Source organism: Hoplias malabaricus, chromosome 16 (assembly GCF_029633855.1).
Source record: "Hoplias malabaricus isolate fHopMal1 chromosome 16, fHopMal1.hap1, whole genome shotgun sequence".
In the NCBI taxonomy this organism is placed as follows: Eukaryota; Metazoa; Chordata; class Actinopteri; order Characiformes; family Erythrinidae; genus Hoplias; species Hoplias malabaricus.
Window position 1 is genome coordinate 18,149,333 of NC_089815.1, and position 20,911 is coordinate 18,170,243.

The 20,911-nt window shown below is 38.3% G+C and overlaps 1 protein-coding gene across 1 annotated transcript in view; it reads right to left on the bottom strand.

Annotated features, from left to right (window-relative positions):
• Window positions 1–2,852: 2,852 nt before the first annotated feature.
• polrmt (polymerase (RNA) mitochondrial (DNA directed)) overlaps window positions 2,853–20,911 on the bottom strand; it is a 65,853-nt gene continuing 47,794 nt past the window's right edge. The window contains exons 16-21 of the mRNA XM_066647678.1: window positions 15,052–15,104; window positions 10,174–10,272; window positions 9,694–9,766; window positions 7,777–7,868; window positions 6,636–6,709; window positions 2,853–4,447 (exon numbers count right to left, since the gene is read on the bottom strand). Of these exons, the coding sequence (XP_066503775.1) occupies window positions 4,398–4,447; window positions 6,636–6,709; window positions 7,777–7,868; window positions 9,694–9,766; window positions 10,174–10,272; window positions 15,052–15,104 (441 nt within the window). The 3' untranslated portion in view covers window positions 2,853–4,397. The remainder of the gene's footprint in view (window positions 4,448–6,635; window positions 6,710–7,776; window positions 7,869–9,693; window positions 9,767–10,173; window positions 10,273–15,051; window positions 15,105–20,911) is intronic.

Below are 20,911 nucleotides of genomic sequence, written 5' to 3' on the forward strand. Positions count from 1 at the left end.
TTCTAGTTGAAGCCCAGTCTCACCTGTCAGTTGGTGGACATGAAGGTGAGACAACTCTGGCACAGGCAGAAAGAAGGCTCTGTAAGAGATGAGCTCATTTTTCAAGCTGTGCATATGTAATCGGACATCCGACCACATGCTCAAGCTTCAATTATTATAAATCATAAACACACAGAGCAATATCTACACGCCGTCCCACAGCATCTGTCAGCACAGGAACTAACGTTTGTAAGGCAAGTTCTTTTCTTTTGGGATGCTTTTGGACAAGGCTCTGAACTGAAAGATATGGATCGGAACCAGAAAAAAACACCTTGCTTAATACTATTCCCTGCTGACTCTCTCTGGACTTTGTGGAATCTGAACCCCTCCCTTCGCTTTGTGATTGTGCACGACCTTTCAGCTCCAGTGCTGAGTGTTGGTGAGAATGAGATGCTCCAGCAGAACGCACCAGGCACAAAAGGTCAGCCCAAGGAATGGCTCTATTGCTCAGGCCCAGCAGCCCTTCTCCTGCTCCTCACAGCCACTCCAAAATGCCCTACTGAGGGGTCAGCACTCAGCAAGCACTGTGCACCCAGATAGCTGCTGATACAGTGTCCATTCAGTAATCTCTTTCAATGGGGAGAGGAGACTCTGTCTGGCAGTAGGGATATCCCTACACTTGACAACAAAGTCCAATCAAATGCTTTTGCTTCTAGGGATTGATTTTGTTTGATTTGACCAGTACAAAACAAAGCGTGTATTGCCATGAAGTCCAGGCCTTTATCTGATCCACCTGGAGCGAGAGCATAGGTAAACTACACTCACTGACCAAAAAAAAAAAATAATAATAAAAAATATACACCCAGGTTCCTGCAGAAATCTTGACACACCCACATCTCAGGTACATATGTAAACAATTAGAGGTGTGGTCTGATTAGAGACTGGGTCTTGCCCAAAGAGTAAAAGTGCCCTCCCTAAACCTCTGACCTATAAAAAGGCTCTCAGAGTCTACATCTGGTTAGTGTATCTGTTGGTGAGAGATCGCTGACTGCTAAACATGCCTCTACAATGCACTTTAAGGAATTCTGCCCAGTAGACACACTTTGAAAGGGCACATCATTGGACTGAGAGAAGCAGGATTGCCATTTTGACAAATTGCCATCGCCATTCTGACCAAGCTGTCAGGGCTTGGGTCAAGCAGGGGGGTCATGAACGAGAAACCTGGACTGCAATGGACTGGAAGTGTATCATCTTTAGTGACAAATCCAGGTTTTCCTAGGATATAGACAAAGGTCAGGTTTGAGTACAGAGGCCTGGTGGTGAGCTCTTTAATCTTGCCTTTACCGTTGAGTGACACACTGCCCCAAATGCTGGTGTGAAGATCTGGGGGCCATCACATACGACAGTCGGTCACTTCTAGTAGTGATACAAAGGACACTAAAAGCTCAGCAATGTGTGAAGGACATCCTGCGGCCACATGTTGCCTCTCATGGCAGGGCTTCTAACTGGCATTTTTTTCAGCAGGATAACGCATACCCACAAATAGCAGGGGTTTCTCAGGAATGTCTTGGCCTTTAACTGGCCTTTCTAGTCTTCTGATTTATCAGCATTCAAGCATTTATGGGTGCAGCTGGGATGCCACATTCGCAACATATGAATGTGCAGGATCTACAGGCTGAGCTGCAACATCTGCAGGTAAATGTGCTGCAGGATGCCACAGAGAACCTGTACACCTCCATGACCTGCTGGAATATTGTAAGCGTTTTCATTCACACACATTAGGTTTTATTCGATTCCAACAACTCCTTCATGGTGCGTCAGACATTTATATATATATATAGATTATAGACTAATGCTGAATGCGTTGCAGTAAGAGTTTTTCTACTACTGGAGAGGTCTTAAGAATAGAATTGGTACATGTCTATGAAGATTTGATGGCTTTCATTCACAAGAACATAAATCTGACTCTGGTTCTGCGATTGGAGGCTTAGTTCTGGATCACAAAGTTCACTGCAAGGTACTGGATACAGATGCACTACTGCAAAGCCTGATGTTGGGGGTGTTATAACCCTCTGACAGACACTTGGCATTGATTATTGTCAGCTTTGTAGCTGTTCCAGTGTGTCCAATGGCAGCTTGCTCCATCTGTGAAGATTATACAAACTGTGTGGACAACTGAACATGTCCAAATATGCACACTGTAAAGTAGCTGCAAAAACGTTGACAGAAATATGCACCTATAGTACATTTCAGAATTGATCCCCAAAAACAAAGATGAACCAGAACCTATGAAAGTCAGTAATCCAATTTTCAGTGGTTTTCTGGTGCTTGATGACTGTCTGAACCCTGTTCCTTCCCTGAATCCCAGTAAATTATTCAGTGTCACAACCTGAACTTTGTCTCCTTCATCCCAGGAAAACATAGCAGACCAGCAACAAAAAGCTTTAGCTTCTCAGATGTCACTGAAGTTAACACCGACAATAGTGACCATTTTTTTAATGTTCCCTGCTCCAGTTTCTTTGGGACCAATTTATTTCCCCAGTGAGAAAGGCAGATGTACATCAGAACGGGGATGAGACTGAGGCTCTAAAGTCAAACTGGGAAATGAAGAGTACTCCAGCTCCAGTGCCAAAATGGCACATGAATTGTGAGACACGTTTTTGTTACCGTGCACTCGTGTGCACCAATGCCTTTGACTGTTTTTGTGCTTGATGTAGAGCTGTAACTAAGGGGCTGTGGAACTAGAAGGGCACAGTTTCATGTGAGCACAGCAGAGAAAAACAAAACAGAAGAAATATATCAAAATCCAGTGTATATTTCTCTAAAAGCATAAAAAATACAGATTTTATTACACATTTTGAATACATCTGTGATCTGCACAAAAATATATTACACTGCATCTGTTTGCCGAACAGAATAGGCAAAGTTTACAAAATAATGTATTCCATTAAGTGCCTGCTATGTTTCCTTTAGAGGAAGAAAACCACATTGTCAACCATTACATTTAGTAGGGGTTAGCAGCCATACTTTCTGCTGTATTGCTTTCCCATAGTTCCACGCCTTGATCTCAGAGGTGTGAGTGAAAATGGCAGAGTGAGTCTTTCAGTGTGGAAGCACGGAGATCGATGAGAGGCCGGCCTTGCACTTAATCTGCCTGGTGTTAACCCTCAGGAGTGGAGGAGTGGATCAGAGTTCTACTGAGAACACAGAAGAGCGCGCACACACACACACACACACACACAGCTGTGCAAGAGTCCATAGCCAGCCACAATAGCTGTTTAATCACCTTATCTGGTGAATACATGTGCATCTGCTTTTAAAAACACTTTACAACATTAGACAAGAACAAAACTGATTATAATACAATAATTAATATACATAAATGATTGTGATTTATTAATAATATTTTGTGTAGATGTTTTTTTTTACCCAGCTGCAGCTGAAAAGGCTTCTTTAGGGGTAACATCATTCTGGGACATCAAACTACTCAACTATAAATCACGATGGAATTTGAAAATTGCAACTGAACTGAGTAATTTTAATAGGGATATAATAGGGATTTTTTTTAATAATATATCCCCTATTAAGACTCGGTCAGGGGCTGGATTCCGTGCTCAGCCTAATAAATTGAAGCTTTGTTAGAAACAACCCACAAAAATCTATCAGGTGAGGGGGTACAAATGACCTCACCTGACTAATGTTCTCATGGCTGAATGCCATCAAATCCTCACAGAAAATGCTCTGACTTCTAATGTGAATTCCCTATTAATTCCCTTAATTCAAGCAAAAATATCTAGAAGCATTTGGCAGTCGTGTATCTGATTGTAACTGCAAAAACTGGGTTGCCAGATTGCCACACTCCTAACACACTCACGTAGATAAAGCCATACATTATCCATTGTTGAAATGTTAATTTCCATTTATTCTAATGTTGGTGTATTTCCAAGCAAATGAACAGCCAGTTTAATAGCTTTAAATATAACTGTACTAACTGGACTTTGGCACAGTACTGTATATGCAGACTCTTCGCACACTGTTTTCTGAGGATTTTTAGTCGAGTTGTCTTTACAATGAGGAGGAAAACAGTGTCACAACCCACGCACATTTGCTCACACACTAAACACACCATTCGGAAAACATAACCCCATATGTACCTCAACAAGTCAACATTTACACACGCATCCACAGGGCTGGCTCGTACCTGCACTCTGTCTGACTCACACTCTTCCTCTCTCTCTAGTACACACATACGTCTAGCATCTGTGGAGGCCAGAACCACATTAGCAGCAGCAAGATTAGGAATCAATGTGAACAGTTTGAAGTCCGTCAGCCTGCAGAGCTCTCTGCACTGGGAAGTCTCCATTGTCCAGCATGAAGATGCCACATGGTGCAAATCCTCAAAACAGCTATCACCCAGTTCAGCTGAAGAAATAGGTGGACTCCTTCACCCTCTGTAGATCAAAATCACCTGGCAGAAGCAAAGAGACAAAACAACAGAGCAGCATTACCACAACATGTAATAATTGTAGTAGGATATTTGCAGCTTGGGGCAAGACGTATTCACAGAAATTTTGCTGAGAAACTGCAAAAATTACCTGGCAAAACAGCAGGAGGTCTAAAAGATATATATATATATATATATATATATATATATATATATATATATAAACTATTCTTAAGCCTGTCACAGGTACAACAGTTTGCCTTAAAAGCTGTGTTTGAAAGAAAGAGCCACCAATGTGGACTCATATCAGTGTAGGGGCAGCTGGGCAATAACCTGGTTTACTCTGTGTGGTTTGATGGGCCTGGGTTATGTGTGATACATCTAAATAACATCTAGATATATTCTAGATACATCTAGAATTTACTGCTACCCAAGGATGCTTCACTTTGCAACAAAAAACATTCCTTAAATCACTGTGGTGTAATCTCTTGTAGATCCCTATGATAATAACTCTAGTAAGGAACAGACATTGTGTGTGAGAGAGGGCGAAATAGCCAAAGAGAGAGAAACACACACAAATGCCAACGCATGCATATACACACATATGCTATCTCCAGCTGTCCCCTCAGGGAGCCAATTTCATTAGTGGTAATAAGAGGAGGGGGGCTTTGGCAGAATATACAAGGTGCTCTTTCTCAGAGGTTATCCAACACCAGCAGACGCAATACAGCTAACCTGCTCTACCATCTGGGAAAGCATAAAAAGGAATAGCACCGGCTCACCTAATATTTCTTTTGAAATATGTCTCCAGTTTGCAGTTTAACAGTTTTAAGTTAGCTTTACATGACAAGTTGGATATTTATGTGAGTATTTTATGGAATTCAGCCCCAGGAACACTGACAATGTCAGGTATTGATACGCCTGATACAATTATTACATTATACATATGATAGTATATCATATGGATATTAAATTGCATGATAGTACACCATTCGTTCATTCATTCCTTATCTTTAAGCACTTATCCAGTTCAGGGTCGCGGTGGGTCCAGAGCCTACCTGGAATCATTGGGCGCCAGTGCTTTACAGGGCAACACACACACACACATTCACTCACACACGTGGACACAGGGAGAACACAACAACTCCTCACAGACAGTCACCCGGAGCGGGAATCGAACCCACAACCTCCAGGTCCCTGGAGCTGTGTGACTGCGCTACTACCTGCTGTTTGTTTACATAAGAATGAACTTCACCAATATTTTTAGCCTTGCTCGGCTGTTCTCTGGTATTCTCTGGCCCCTGTTCTGCATCTTTTTTTTGGTCGATTTGTTAAAAAAACAGTAGTTTTATTTTGTTTTGTTTTGATTTATGTAGTATATTGACATTTTAATATAATAAAATGTCTGAATATCCTTAATAACTAAGTTTTTGCTAAAGGTTCATTGCTCATAAAAGTGGGTATAACTTTATCATTATGCTACTATGTTATGATTATATCAATAGTATGAAGTGATCTTAAAATGACAATAATATCATTTATCACAAATATTAATATCTGGGACAGTTGTGACAGTATTTTGGAAGATTGGGTGTAGATCACCAACACTACAACTTACTCAGGTTATTCAACTTATTCTACAACTACAACACTCCAAGCAGATTATGCATTTCCGCTTCTCCAGAGCCCAAATATCAGGGACCTTATACCCTTCATTCCAAATTTTGACACTGAGCATGTTGTTTTAGGCTCATGTGATTGATGATTCATTTCATGTAATGTTTTTCAAATGAAAGAATAGAAAGCTGGGCAAGCACAACTTAACTGAACAAGAGGCCATTACATTTTTTAGAGCTGTTGACTGACATTCACATATATAGTGTGTTATATCAAAGAGATACATTTTGGGTAGCGGAAATTCACTGTACCAATTGACATAAACAAAGTAGCCAGTCATAATGTAAAAACTGAACGCATGGCATATCACAGGTTCTCATTATATAAGCATATTAACTATTTAACGCAATTGTCGAGGCAATTGTTAATGCAATTGCTGCGTCTGACGAAAAGAAGATCTGCATGTGGCTCGGTTGGGCCTGTCCATTATTAGCGATTATGTAAGACTGCAAAGCTGCCTTAAAACTGATGAGCTTCCCATCATACAATGCAGAGAGGTGAGCTATCCCTCAAAAGCAGCGTAAATGCCACTCACCTGTCTTTGGAACCCTTGCCAGCAGCTGCATCATCTGCCAGTGCTCCAGAAATTTCTTGTTCTTGGTCTCGCCCCTAGAAGCAGATAAAGTGGAGAGAAATGTGCAGTCAGTGCTGTGCGCTTCAGTGAGTGGGCTTCACAGTGTATTACCCAGGAGAAAGGGGAGAAATTCAGAGCCCACATTTTTAGATCTCTTTGGTTTGACCTGAGAAAAGGCAAGAGAAAGGTTGCTTTTTGGCTTTCCAATTACACTTTTACTCTACACTGCTATATATAGTGACTGCAATATATATAATATATATTAAATATTATGGGTGGCGATTACAATAGGATGAGCATTGTGCATAGTGCCCACAATAGTTTATATCTAAAGGTTTTTGCAAATGTTATTCAGGTCAAAATTAATGAATTCAGACTGTAGACCATGATTTAAAATTTCAAGCTCATACTCAACATTCTGCTGAAAATCTCAATTTAAAGCCTACAACAAATAATCAGTTGGTTTACTGTACAGTGTTAAAGACTAGGCTTTAATAAGCTTCTTAAATATTAATGGGAAATATCCACTACTTTGAACTTTAAAAAGCTAGGGCCCTCACTTAGGGACTTCATAAAACATTTATTACATACATAACCACCCATAAATCCTATACAGAAATTTATGAATGCTTATGTTATTTACCAAAGACATAAGTGCCCATGGTTGTCATCTCTAGCTGTTGAAGTGTCAAAGCAGAAGTGTAGCTACAGGGATCAGGCCATAATCCATAATGGCAGTAATCACACATATGCACATCTACAGCAGATACAAATAAAGCTAGGCAAGAAAGGTAAGTTGTTGTTTGCCAACTTTACAGTAATAAAGTCTCTGGAACATAACAGTTCTCATTTGAGTCCTCCATTCCTGGCTACACCACCTAGTCTGTCTTTCTACAAGTCATTTTGTAGGGACCTTAGTTAGACTTTATGTAATCTACACAAGGTTAAATTAAGTGTTGTTCTATTATGTGGCTTTGAATCTCTTACAATGCTTTTGAGTAACTCTGCTGACATTAGTTTGAGAAGCATCGTCTTTTGAAGTTAAAGTCTGAAATCCAGAACAAGCATGTATATCTGTGTGTGTGTGTGTTGAGAAACTTACACTGGTCCTGAGCAGTATTTCTGCAGCAGGAACTTAGACAGATCCTGTAGGATGGGTTGGCTATGAAGAGCCACGAACTGCTCGCGACAAATCTGAAAGGAGAAAACAAACACAGTCATAATACACCTAATGTCACCCAACAGGACCAAACTGACCACAAGTTCGGCTGTTTTCCAACTCTAGCTGTAAATAATATTAAACAATCATGCTCCGAAGTCACGCAGCTGTCCATAAACTGACCTCAATATATGGCTATTATGAGTTTGACACCCAGTGATTACATATCCAGGCATTCAACAAATCAAATCAAAGAGGGTCCTGCCCCGCTCACATACTCCTAGGAGTGCTAGCCAAAGCAAGTGTATTTGCAGATACAGTTCTATGATGTTAGTATTCTCCTCCAAGCGTCTACGGATGTCCAAAGATGCTTTGGTAATTGCAGTTCAAAAAATGCCTTCACCTGTCCTTAAATTATAAAATATTATTTATGCACAGTGTAAAAGTTTATTGAAATTGAAGTCATTACAATCTTGCTCATCTCTATAAAACAATAAAAAGCCACACTGCTGCATGTAGCCTACACTACAGTCGGTTGGCATTCCTGCATTAGGTTTCAGATGAATCTCACAGGACATTAGGACATGTTGATTTGTTTCTGTAATCCAGTGGTTCTCAAAATTGGGGGCTAATGGGGATGGGGGGCACATGAAAAGCACTTGTGATAATTCCACTATAAAGGAGATTTATCACTTTCTCTCTATGTTAATCTTGTGAAGTTCGGACACAAAAGACATGTAATTGTGTGTCTGAGCCGGGGGGCTTGGAAATATACTCATCTGAAAATGAGAACCATTGCCGTAATCAAAGTTGTTGACTTTGACAGTGTATATCTTTTACAACTTGTACGCGCACACACACACACACACACACTTACTTCCCTTCTTTTATTTCAATTTGAAAAAATGTCCAAGATCATGGAAAAATCAGCAGGGGAAACGTCAAAGACAACCAAAAAAAAAAAAAAAAAAAAAAAAAAAAAAAAAAAAATTAAATGAACGTGAATAGAGAAGGGAGAGAGAGAATGAATTGTTTTAATTCAGCGTGATGAAGGCTTTATACAAGCATAAAATGAGCCACTGAGTTTCACTCATTCTCACAGGCATTTTAATGCATGCTTGAAGACCTATAAATTACTCTCAAGCAGGTTTCAGCAAAGCGTATCTGGGTGTTGACCAAACAAACAATACAGCTGCCCCTTCCATGCAGTTCAATTGTCTGTTTAATGCGTTTTATGACTACACCACACATACCTTTGCTTTTGTGAGGTAATAAACTTAATCATGGATCTCATTTGGAGGTCCTGAGAAGTTCATGCACATATATTCTTAAATCAGTGCAGCTGTGGAGTTCTGCACTGCAAAGAATGATCTCATAGAAAATGAAATCATCGTCAATCTGGTGAATATATCTAATATTTCTCATTAAAAGACTGTTGTTGTTTCAATTATGGCTCCATCCTAGTCAATGATCCTAACAACAGACCTGTTCTGCCAACGAAATAAGACACCATTATTACACAAAATCAGTTTAAACAAGCCAAATTTTCTAGAAATATATTGTGAAGAATGAATGACAGGTTGATAATGATCTTACTCTCTAATATTCTGCTCATAATGAGAAATATTAGCTCATTTTTTACAGTGTAAACTGATTAAGTCCATATCTCAATTGGTGTACAGTGATTCAAGACCACAAGAAACTATTTCCATCTTGGGTCAACTTATGTGGAACCATCACTTATATGGGGCCGTCACCACAGTAACAGATGCGTGATGAGACTAAGGTGGACCACTTTGTTCTGAGATGGAAGCAGAAAAGCCTCTGGCTCCAGAGGAATGCATGAGAATCACAGCTTACCTTATTCATGGTGTCGACTGTAAGAGCATGTGTCCAGTAGCAGTCATGGACGGACACAAATGTGAGGCCAGCACTAAAAACAGAGAAAACAGACACCAGTGGAAATTAACATGCTTTCACACACGGTTATGCACCAGAAATGAACTAGTTTGAACTTACAGTGAGTGAACTTTTTTTTTTTTTAAACTATAGTGACATAGACACACACACCCCTCCATATTACACATATACATTTATATCCATCCCAAAAATACAAGGTAATACTAGCATTTTAACTTTATTTTTGGGATTTGCTAGACAGATTATATCGATTAATTTATTTTATTATCTATTACAACAAAAAATAATTTAATATAATTAATTCAAATATCCATTATTAAACAGTTGACAAGAGAGGTATAAAGCATTTTAAGGAATTTAAACATTTAGCAACTATATGAATATTTTTATATATTGTACGACTATGAAAAGGATGGTCACCTGTAGCAGTAGAGTGCAGTTAGCATCATGTGTGTGGAGTCCAGAGAGTGGATAAAATTTGGAGGGAAGGCATTCTTCTGCTTTACAGTGTCTGGTCTCCTAAAATACATAATTGAAATATACATATAAACACGCACATTCAGACTAATTCAGGTCAAATCCACACCTGTAGCACCAGAGCTTTTACATGACAGCTTATGTAGGTCAGGGAGGTCTAATGATCAGCCAGAGTGTTTGAGTACGCTTACACAGAGCACAGACTAATGTGGGTTCTTATTATGGATAAAGGGTCAGGAAACGTTACATTATGTTGACCCTTACTGCACTTCACTTCTTGATTTATCTCTTTCAACAGAAGTAAAATAGGTCTTTTCTTTTTCTTTTGTATTCTGTCCATTTCCACTCCAGCCTGAGGACATTTAGTCTACCACTTAAAAGCCTTAATAATTTACAAAGTAATGTACAAAGTTAAAAGCAATCCATATGTGGCTCTGTGGTTGACCACTGTGAAGACTGATGGTTTAGTGGTACTTCAGAGCTTAGCCACGCTGGTTATGATTTACAATATTAAAGCCCATTGACTTAGGAGCGTAGCAGTAGGCTGCAGTATGCTTTCATAACAGTTTTCTGAATGGGTTTGCCAAAGTCTCCTCGGGGGTACTTTAATGCCCATTGAATGGAGGACCTAACTGTGTGGCTCCAGACTACACTCCAGCCACAAATGCAGGAATAAGCTACATTCCCTTTGAGGCCTTTCTGACTGCATTTTAAAAAAAGCGATTTCAAATATATGGGAATTACACAGCATTTCATAACTCTAAAAACAGCATTTTAAATCTCTCCATGGGATATTTCATTTATAAAATATAATAATTTTTTTTACACAAACCCACAAAAACATGGAACACTACCGGCAGTGTGTGTGTGAAATAATGTGTTCTAGTCTAGAGACCATTTGTGCTTAAACTCTGATGGATGGTAAGGTATTTTTGATGGTGCTTGAGCAAGGTCTTGAGATTAAGGGGTTAGTAGTGGCACTACTATGACCGTGGATCTTATCAGTAATTCAGGTCTTGCCATTAAAGAGCCTCCATTCAGACAATAATCAAATCACTTATGAGACTTGGATGTCCTTTAAAGGCCTGTGCCATGCTTAAGAGCAACACTATTTGGTGTTCGATTATGTGAAAAAGTTTCAGACTGAAGTTGTTCTTTTAGCAGTGTAGCAGCCTTTATTAACTACTAAGATTTTGCTTTCCACATGCACTGACCTAGAACTAGTTTCTAGTTGAATCCTAGGCTTACTTACTATGGGAATAGCACATGTCTAGGTCTAAGCAAAAGAGGAATATTCTACCAATAATTTAAAGGGTAAAAAATCAAGACAAAAAGGCAGATTAACACCAGCAAATCACCACGACTTCATGGGTCTTTATTTCTGAATAATATGGGATATACATGTATATATAGGGATGCTTTTTATATGGATCAATTTAAGGTGGGAACACGTGCCATTGTTCAGTTAGTGTTCAATGTAAACTATGAATTACAAATATTTTATACTATATTTCTCATTCATTTTATATTCTGTAACCGTTTTAACCTAATTAGGTTTGTGGTGGGTTTAGGGCCTATGTGAAAAGAGTGGGTGCAAGGCAGGAAGACACACTGGACAAGGCGCATGTCATTCACAGAGCATCACACACTTACTCAGTCACTCGCACAATAAAAATCATGGATAATTTCTTAAATCTAGCCCACGAACCAAAATACGTTTTTATACTGGAGCATTCGGAGGAAATACACCAAACTCCTTACAGCGAGTGACTATGAGGATCGAACACAGGACTGTGGGTTTTGCCAAAGTTGTCTCGCAGCGAGACTATGTAACTTTGTACATCTTTTACGATGGAACAGTATTTTGAAGAAACTGACTGTAGCTTGTTCATGGTTGAAGTTTAACTTGCCTGTAAGTAGTTTTTATTCACCAGGTTTGAATTACCAAAGAAACTCTTCTGTAACTCACTTGTTACTCGTACATTTTCCAGCATACAAGCACACCGGAGAGCTAGCAAATGGTGAGGACACATCCTCTGAATGTACACCTTAAATGAACGAGGAAATAGAGGAAAATTGTCTTAGCACACCTACTCAAGCTGCCAGTGAATACAAAGCTGTTTGTTTCAGGCTCTTTGTTATTCTGCTCAGGCAGAGCTTAGGTGGAATGTCACTGACATGGTGATGGCTGTCAGTCTTGGTGTGGGCCACTCTCTGTGTATCAGAGAGGGGGTCTTCCTATCTCCAGCCCAGCTCCTGTTAATGCGATTGCTGTCTGAGCCATCTCAGAGATGGCTGCTGTCTATCTGAGGCAGTGACAGATGGGTATCAGCGAGTGGAGCTGAGACCTGTCTTAAGTGGTTTTTAATCAAGACTGCATGGTGACAGAGGAGAACAGCAGGTCACTGGGTCAGAAAGTTGGTTCTGAACAAACCACAAGGTAGCAGTTAATATTTACAAAAGTGTTAATTTTTTTTTTATTAGTTCAAAGACTTAAACTGCTTAGCAATCTCTAGACGAACCAGTTTATGCTTGACAGAGTGGGCTCACCACATGGGGATGGCTTTTTGATATAAGTCTGTGGTTCTCAAACTGTAGTACGTGAAGCAACATGTGGTAGTACACCATGTGACCTCAAAAAAATGACTACTTAATTGAAAAATTAATTAATAACTGAAAATCTGAAACTGAAAAACATTCATGAGTAAACTACATCATGTTTCGTGGTTTTCATAATTAAACTCAGTTTGTGTAAATGTAGTTGTGTAAAAAAATAAAATAAAATAATGAATACAACGTGGGCTACGAAGGAATGGTAGTTCAGTACGTCAGTAAGGGAAGGGATGGGGCAGCATTCCAGTGGTTCTTTTTTCCAGGGAGGGAATGCAATCTTCCATTATTTGGCAAAATCCATGTAAAGAAAGCCCAGTTTCAGCTTCTTATTAAATGTAAGCAAAGGCTAGAGACAGACGTGAGTAATTTGGATTTTATTGCAAAAACTGCAAAGTGGAAACAAGAAAAACAAACCTAGAAGCCCAGAAGGACTAAATCTAGAGGCATTAATTGAGAGAACACTTAACTGAAAGAAAACAACCTGGCCGATCTTTGCATCATCAGAGTCCTAAATCACTGTTTAACAGCGCATCACCTCCTGATACAAGTGCTGAGAGCTGCTGTGAGCACCTGCTCCAAGCGTTATTAAAGCGCATATTAAATTGATTTCTCCACGTTTTTTTTAAATGAAAATGCTTATTTCCCCAAAATTGTATATTTTCTCATGAATGTATAATTGTGTTTAAAACAATCAGTTTAAGCCTAATTATTTGTATTTGCACTATAATATTTAGCATTTATTTTAGAATAACTGTTTAATGCATGCAAATTACAAATATTCAAGCAAGACATTCATAGGATGGATAGATGGTAATTGGAAGGTTTGATTTGATAATAGGTGGTACTTGGTCTAAAAAGTTTGAGAACCACTGATATAAGTAACCCTGGCTGTGTGAACCTGCCTACATTCTTTAGAATGTAAAGCTGAAGTATTCAGCCATGGCATTAACTGCTAATTTAATGTCAATTTCTTCTCATTTACTGGCTGAGTTTAATTTAATAAGCCTATATTAATTTATAAACATTGTCGATTTTGTACATGTCAAATATTTATGTTATTTGTGCAATGTTAACTTCATAAAATATATAGTAAATACTCATTAATACATGCAGAAGGGAGCTCTTTGTAGAGCAGGTTTACTTATTATCACTTGGAAAAACAACAAAAATGTGGTCTGACTATGGTACTCTCATTTTTGCATACATGTAAAACAATGCAAGTTATTATTTTGCATAATATGTAAGAAGAGAGAAGAGTGGAATATCTGCAGTATTCTCTCTGACGCTCTGCTAATCTGTGAGCTTGGCATTATGTGTTCATGTAATCTAATATAAAAAGCTAGACTTCATCTTTAACGATGCATATCATCAGATTAAATGAGTGTTAAAATGAGGCATTGTCAATTCTGGGTGGCGTTCAAGTGGGTAAATGACACACATGATATTCAGCTGTGACATTTCAGCATAAAATGCCATCCTCTTTGGCTGAAGGGCTGCATGCCTCCTCCGTTTCCTCCTTGGTTCCTCCAGATGTGATAATGAACAAAGACTGCATCTCTCTCTCTCTCTCTCTCTCTCTCTCTCTTTCTCATTGGATCACAGGCTTGCCCACCCTCTCTGTCATCCATTATGAATCCAGAGCAAAAGTTAAAGCACTCCTAATATTTTTTTTTCACGTTTTTCGTAAACACATTTGAGCGGTTTTGAGCACATAGGCTGACTGGAGAGCTAGCAAATTGTGAAGAATTTTTATAATTTCCTAAAAAATTTTAATCGTGAACATTGCCTTTAAATATTGTAGTAGAGTGTAATATCTTACTTCCTAAATGTTGCTGATGCTCAAGGGCTCCGAAATGATGACAGAACAGCACAAGCTTAATTACACATTTTTCATTACTGCCCGCTGTTATAGAACCAATCAGATTTTAGAACCTCTGTTGCCTTTGGTAAATCTCCTTCAATAAATTGACAACACATTTGATTTTAAAACTGCTGTTAAAGTAAATAACCCCACAGTGTTTACATTATAAATATAACAAAATGCTTTTTCTCATGGTACTCTACCAAATGTAAGCATACAAAGTAAATACAATAACTGATTAATCACAAATAACTACACAAAATACACCCTTGAATTTAATGGCCCAGTGAGAGATATCCCATCTGAGGCCCATCTGAGATAACAAAATGCTGGACAAAGGTACTTACTCATGGATGTCATGGCTTATCTGGAGACTCAGGAACTGAATGTTGCTCTTTAGCTGCAGAAAACATATGAAGGGTAAAGAATTTATAAGAGATGGAACAAGAACCAGACCAAAGTGTAACATGATTATTTATTTTACAGGACAACTGATTGCACTGCTATGTACTGAATTACCTTTACGGACCATTTAAATTTATTATGCACCACAGTGTCACAGGGTCATAATGTACAGAACACCACCCAATGTACTGCAGATCCTAACTGTAATATGTGTATGAACAGCCCAAATAGTGCCTCTCTTTATAATTAGGGACTGCTAAGTTGTTTTTTCTATTTAGAAATCTGTATTCCATGAGTTATACAATTTAAGATATAAATTAGTCCTAGGTTACTCTTTAACTTTTGTTAAAGGAGGATTCATTCGTTTTCATCATTTCAGAAAGAGTTACTGCTGGCAAGCAAAGAGATGCTTTATAGCAGTATATTATATAATGTAGTGTGTGTATATAATATCTAAATTATATAAAGAAAGTAAATGCTGACTATTTAAACAGTGACTTCTTTGAGTAAATGGCTTACGTCTCCTTAAACAGACCCTCCCTCTAAGCATCACTAAGAAAACAATAAAGTGAACTCAGTTGATCTCAGTCTTCGGAATCTTAATAGCTCAGAATGTACTTCAGGTGCTCTGATATTGATCCAAGACCTCTTTACAGACACTTTAGAACCTTAGTGTTACAGATACAGAAATGGTACACATTTGTGAAGAGGCTAACACTATATATGGCCAAATGTGCAATCAATGGTGTCAACAGGGAATGGTTCTCTCTGTGCTGCAAAAATGGCCTCTACCCTTCTGCAAAGGGTATGCATCAGATACATACCATGGAACATTTCTGTAAGGATCTGATTGCATCAAGCCATATAAATATACAGAGGTCTGGTACTACTAATAGATTAACAATTCTCAATCACATACACTCCAAATCTTAGGAGGGGGCTTTACACCTTGCTAGACTATACTTGGCATTGGGTATACTGACCTTAGGCTCATGTGCAGTTGTTCTAGGGTGTGCAACAGATTATACAACAGACCTAGCTGCTTCACATTTGTACCTTTCTAACTGACACTTGGCTTTAGAAAATGGTGACCAATAGCTCATGCGTGAATACTCTAGAGCAGGAGACACTAATAGGTGGACCGTAGTAAGACAGCGTCTGGGTCTGGACCTATAACTGATAAACTACTGAGAAATATTTAAGTTAGAACAGAGGGTTTATTTTGACTGATGCAAGTTTTGTACCCAGCATGGTACAAATGTATCACTCCAGAAAACAGACTAATCGTGTATTGTACATATTACAGGTGACGACACTCAGCCAATCAGATTTGTGAATGATGAGTGCTGCAATTTGATTAAATGGCACATACAGGGCAAGGCTCCAGACTCAGCAGTCCTGGAGCCAATAAAAATAGCCCACGAGACGAGGGACGAGATAAAATCCCTTCTGGGACACTTCTGGGATGTCAATGTTGTGCGTGGTAAAACCTGAGATATCATAAATAAGGAGAATTACCAGTTGAAATAAGAATGGGAGTTCTCATAACGGCCAACAGTCGGCTCATGAATAATGTCCCAAAAAGAGCCAATCAGCTAACTGGTTATTCAGCGAGTGGAGAAAGGTCAACAATATTGTGGCGCTAGTGGGGTAAAGCAGTAAAATCAATCTTATTTTATATGCACATTTTTCCAACAGCATTCTTTTATAATTGAATTTTACTTGAAAAGAGAAAAGAACATTATATTTAGAGCATTTGTTATCTATAATATTGTGTGAAAACAGACATATATTGTTGAAATATACTGAAAGCTAACTGTAACTGAAAATAGATTTGACATTCACCTGTTAACGTACCAGTAAAATGCTGATAGGCCAACTTAAGTATTATGATGTACCAGACCTTGGCTTGAGGAAAAATCCTGTAACTAGCCCTTTATGAATTTTAATTAAATAACCTTGGCTCAACCTGTGGGTGGCAAACCACTAGTGGGCCTTGAAACGACCCACTATATGTAAAATTCTTTGAGAAACTTGCTTGCAGAAAAAAAATAAAGTAGCACAGCCATTATATGCAGGAGCTTGGCACTTATGGGTAGAAGCCCAGTAGCACTCTCATTTTTCTACATGTTTAACATTTTTTATACATTTTAGTTTTGGAACTGAACTAAAATGTCTTCAGTACCATCTTTTAAGCAATTGTTCAGGCCCCAATTCTCAGATTTTCAGCAAGTTGAGTTTTTGTCCTTGTGGGCCATTATGCTTTCTAGTTATAAACAGGTGAGCCCTGAGGTGGAAAATATTAGGAACCCCTGCTCTAGAGAATCCCATTTACAGAGATTGTACAAAACATGTCCACAATGGGTCCCAGTCAAATCACGTGAACTTGTATGCAAGCAAAGGTAAAAAACCCAATAAATCTAAACAGTGTTCTCTGTGTAAAACCGGCTGAAGCACCTTAATGATACAGTGCCGGTATAGGAGAAGAAGTTAACAAGAGTAAAGTGTGGAAGTCATGAGGCGAGGCCAGTGGAGGAGTCATTATTTATGATGACTGACTGCTTTCAGGACAAGATCTGTCAGCTCTCTGAGCTCTTCAAGCACATTACAGCACTGAGTGGTCTCCCGGCTCAGCCTGCAGTTCTCCACACACCTCAGCTCAGCAGAAAGCCTGTGCACAGTGACAGCACCAAGCATGGGCCACTGACAAACACAGGTAAACAAGTCAGTGATGACTAAGAGGAAAAGCAAATCTGCTGAGAGAGGGAGATTATAAGGTAAAAAAATTCTTACTGTGGAAGGCTTTAACACCACTGTACACTAGTGTAGTTCTGCTTAAAGAGCTTTGGGTTCAGGAGTCCATTTCACCTAACAAAATGCTGACTGGATGCTCTAGATAACGCAGAAACATTTGTAGACACAAGGGGGATAAATCCTGTTTGCTCGTTTTCTCTTTTGCAAAAGTGGGCATTGTAATGGAGACCAGAGAATATTCTCCATCTTCCAAAAATGGTTATCACTCCTGATTATGAGCATATTACATTACAATAACTTTTTGTGTTTGACGATATATATTTGCTGACAACCTATTTTTCACAGTGGAAACTTAATAAACTTAACACTTAATAAAACTAACTTAATAAAAATAATAATTTAACGACACAAACTTTGACCAAACATTTTGAATTTTTTTTAATCAACCAATAAAAAGTAAATAAATATGTGAAAGACTAAATGGCCCATTATTTCTGATTTGAAAACAAAATCATGAGAAAATAAACCAAGAAATGCTCCATCTGTTTGCTGTTATCAGGGCAATGGGAGAAGCAAGGCAGAATAATGAAGAGGAGTTGACCCCCAAAGAATAATTTCTTAAAGAGCCTGGGTGTTGCACTGTTGGCTAGTGATTGAAACACTTGGAGTTGATAGAGTCCCATTTTGCGAGGGCCTTCTGCAGCCTTTAACGTTAGCCTTTAAAGTTATTTAACATTTAAAGTTAATGTTAAATAATTGCAAAATGTATTTGAAGAAAAAATGGGGATATACTGCTTCCATAAAATGCTTTTAAATGTAACACTTAGTATTTTTTAGTACTAAGTAGTAGTACTAGTAGTATTTTATTTAAAATATAAATAAATTTAGCAATAAATAATACTTCTAAAACAGTAAAAATATGACTAAAATTAGACAATTGATTCAATATAATGGAATAAAAATAGAAAAATCAGCTGCAAATATTGACATTTGTACTGACTGGACACAATTAGTCCTGGATCACAAAATCACTTCAAATCCCAAAGGCACTTAATCAAGCCCCTCCACTCAAGAGAACATCATCCACAACCTGGATGATTCATCCTACCCTCTAGCTGTCTCCTGGCATTGAGCTTGGTGAGCTTAAGCTCATGTGTAGTTCAGTGTTATGGTTTGTGCTTTATTGGGATTATACAATCTATGAGGTAAATTTGAACATGAATGGAAGCAAACAAAAAAAAGTGTATGTAGTTGTTTTCACAGCTTTTAAGAGGCATCTTCTTGTCTCCTTGCATTTAAATGTGATTGCATATATATATATATATATATATATATATATATATATGCGCAATCTGCAATCACATCTGCCAAAGGTTTTTTAATGCCCCCAAGGCCGTATGTTCAGAGGCAGCCTGTTTTGAACTCATTTGTGAGGTCATGGCATGAAATACATGTACAAATGACCACATACAAGAGCCTTCAGCAGTTTAGCTCGTCCATTCACGCTAAAGAGAAAATAAGTGATATCCCTGTAGACAGTCTGCAGCAGTTACTGCAGAATTTATATAGCTGTTACTGGAGCAGAAGATTTTAGCTATTCTTTGGTGTTCAAGTCCAAATGCATGCTGTGTCCTTGTGAAAAGGAAATATAATCACCCTGGAGGGCTGTGCTGTATGTACAGAGCACAAGGTCGCACTCAAAGGGTGTCTAGCACTGTTGGAACATTGTGTTCTTATTCCTGAAGGGGTCATGTCATGTAAAACAAAAATACTTCTTTTTCTTTTTACCCCAAGTGAAAAAGCATGGCACAGTAGGCAAACATGGTTCAAGTTTCAAAATCTACTCCAGCCTGTTTGCTTATTTTTTGGAAACCTAAACTGAAAAGAAGTCGGGTTTAAATTACTCGTGGAATTAAATGTGACATTACAGTGAGAAAATGTGAGAAATCAGTTGTTGCTCAAACAGTGTATATCAGTCTTATAGAAATACTAATAGTTGTTTTTACCATAAAATTACAACTTCAAGAAATAATATGATTCTTCACTGACATGTAATAGGGAGAGTAGAGCCTCTGTTTTTGCTACTCTGGGTTCAGCACAGCAGAAAGTGCATTATGTAATTTTGTTGGAGGGTAGGAAAGCACCATAAATTTTAATAAAATTCAGAAGATGGTTCCTCATATTTTACTTGCTCTGCAGTCTGTTTCCGTGTTAGAAACAGGTCTACAACAATGTTTTTAAATGAGTAAAACTCCGTCTCTCTGCTCATGGGAGGGAAAAGGCATCTGTCATTTTTTAAGACAATGAAGAAAACTTCAAACATTCAAAAGCACGTACTGAGATGAGGACACTGCTCTATTCCTGCTTCATAGGTGGGTAATATTGACTTATCCTTGCAGTTTCCGATAATTTAATGTGGAAATGTCTCCAAATTACCGAGACGGATAAGTGAATGACTGAAAGTGCTACAAAAAAAAATAAACAACTTCAGTTACGAATGAGTTTCTGTGGTTCTTCAAACAATGTTTTTACTATTCGAACATACTGTTACACCTTAAAAGGATGTAAACAACCCAGAGAGAACTGTGTTTCTCCACAATCGCAGACATCCCCTGATGTCTGATTAACTTGGTTGTTAAACAGTTAGAAGCATATTAACAAATACATGCTAAAGCTGTCATGCTTAATGTTGACTGATGGAGAAGAAAAAATAAGGTCAATATTCTGCAAGAGCTGAGGGTTAGGGTTATCAGTGTAGACACTACTGCGCTTTCGATCTATGCACTTTAAATGATTATTAATGACTTTTATTTTTATTAATAATTAATAATCACTAATAAACAGATTGTAAGCCACATAAAGCTTTATAAGTGCAGTCTTATTTTAAAGTGGTACCATTTTAAAGTAAGACACTGAATTAAAGCTATTACAAATGACTGAGAACTCTTCATTTAAAACAGTCACTAACACTCATTAAGAGTCAACCAGTTGGATCTGGATCCTTCAGAAGTTCAGGATAAAAGGAAGAGACTGAGGCGAGCCATGTTG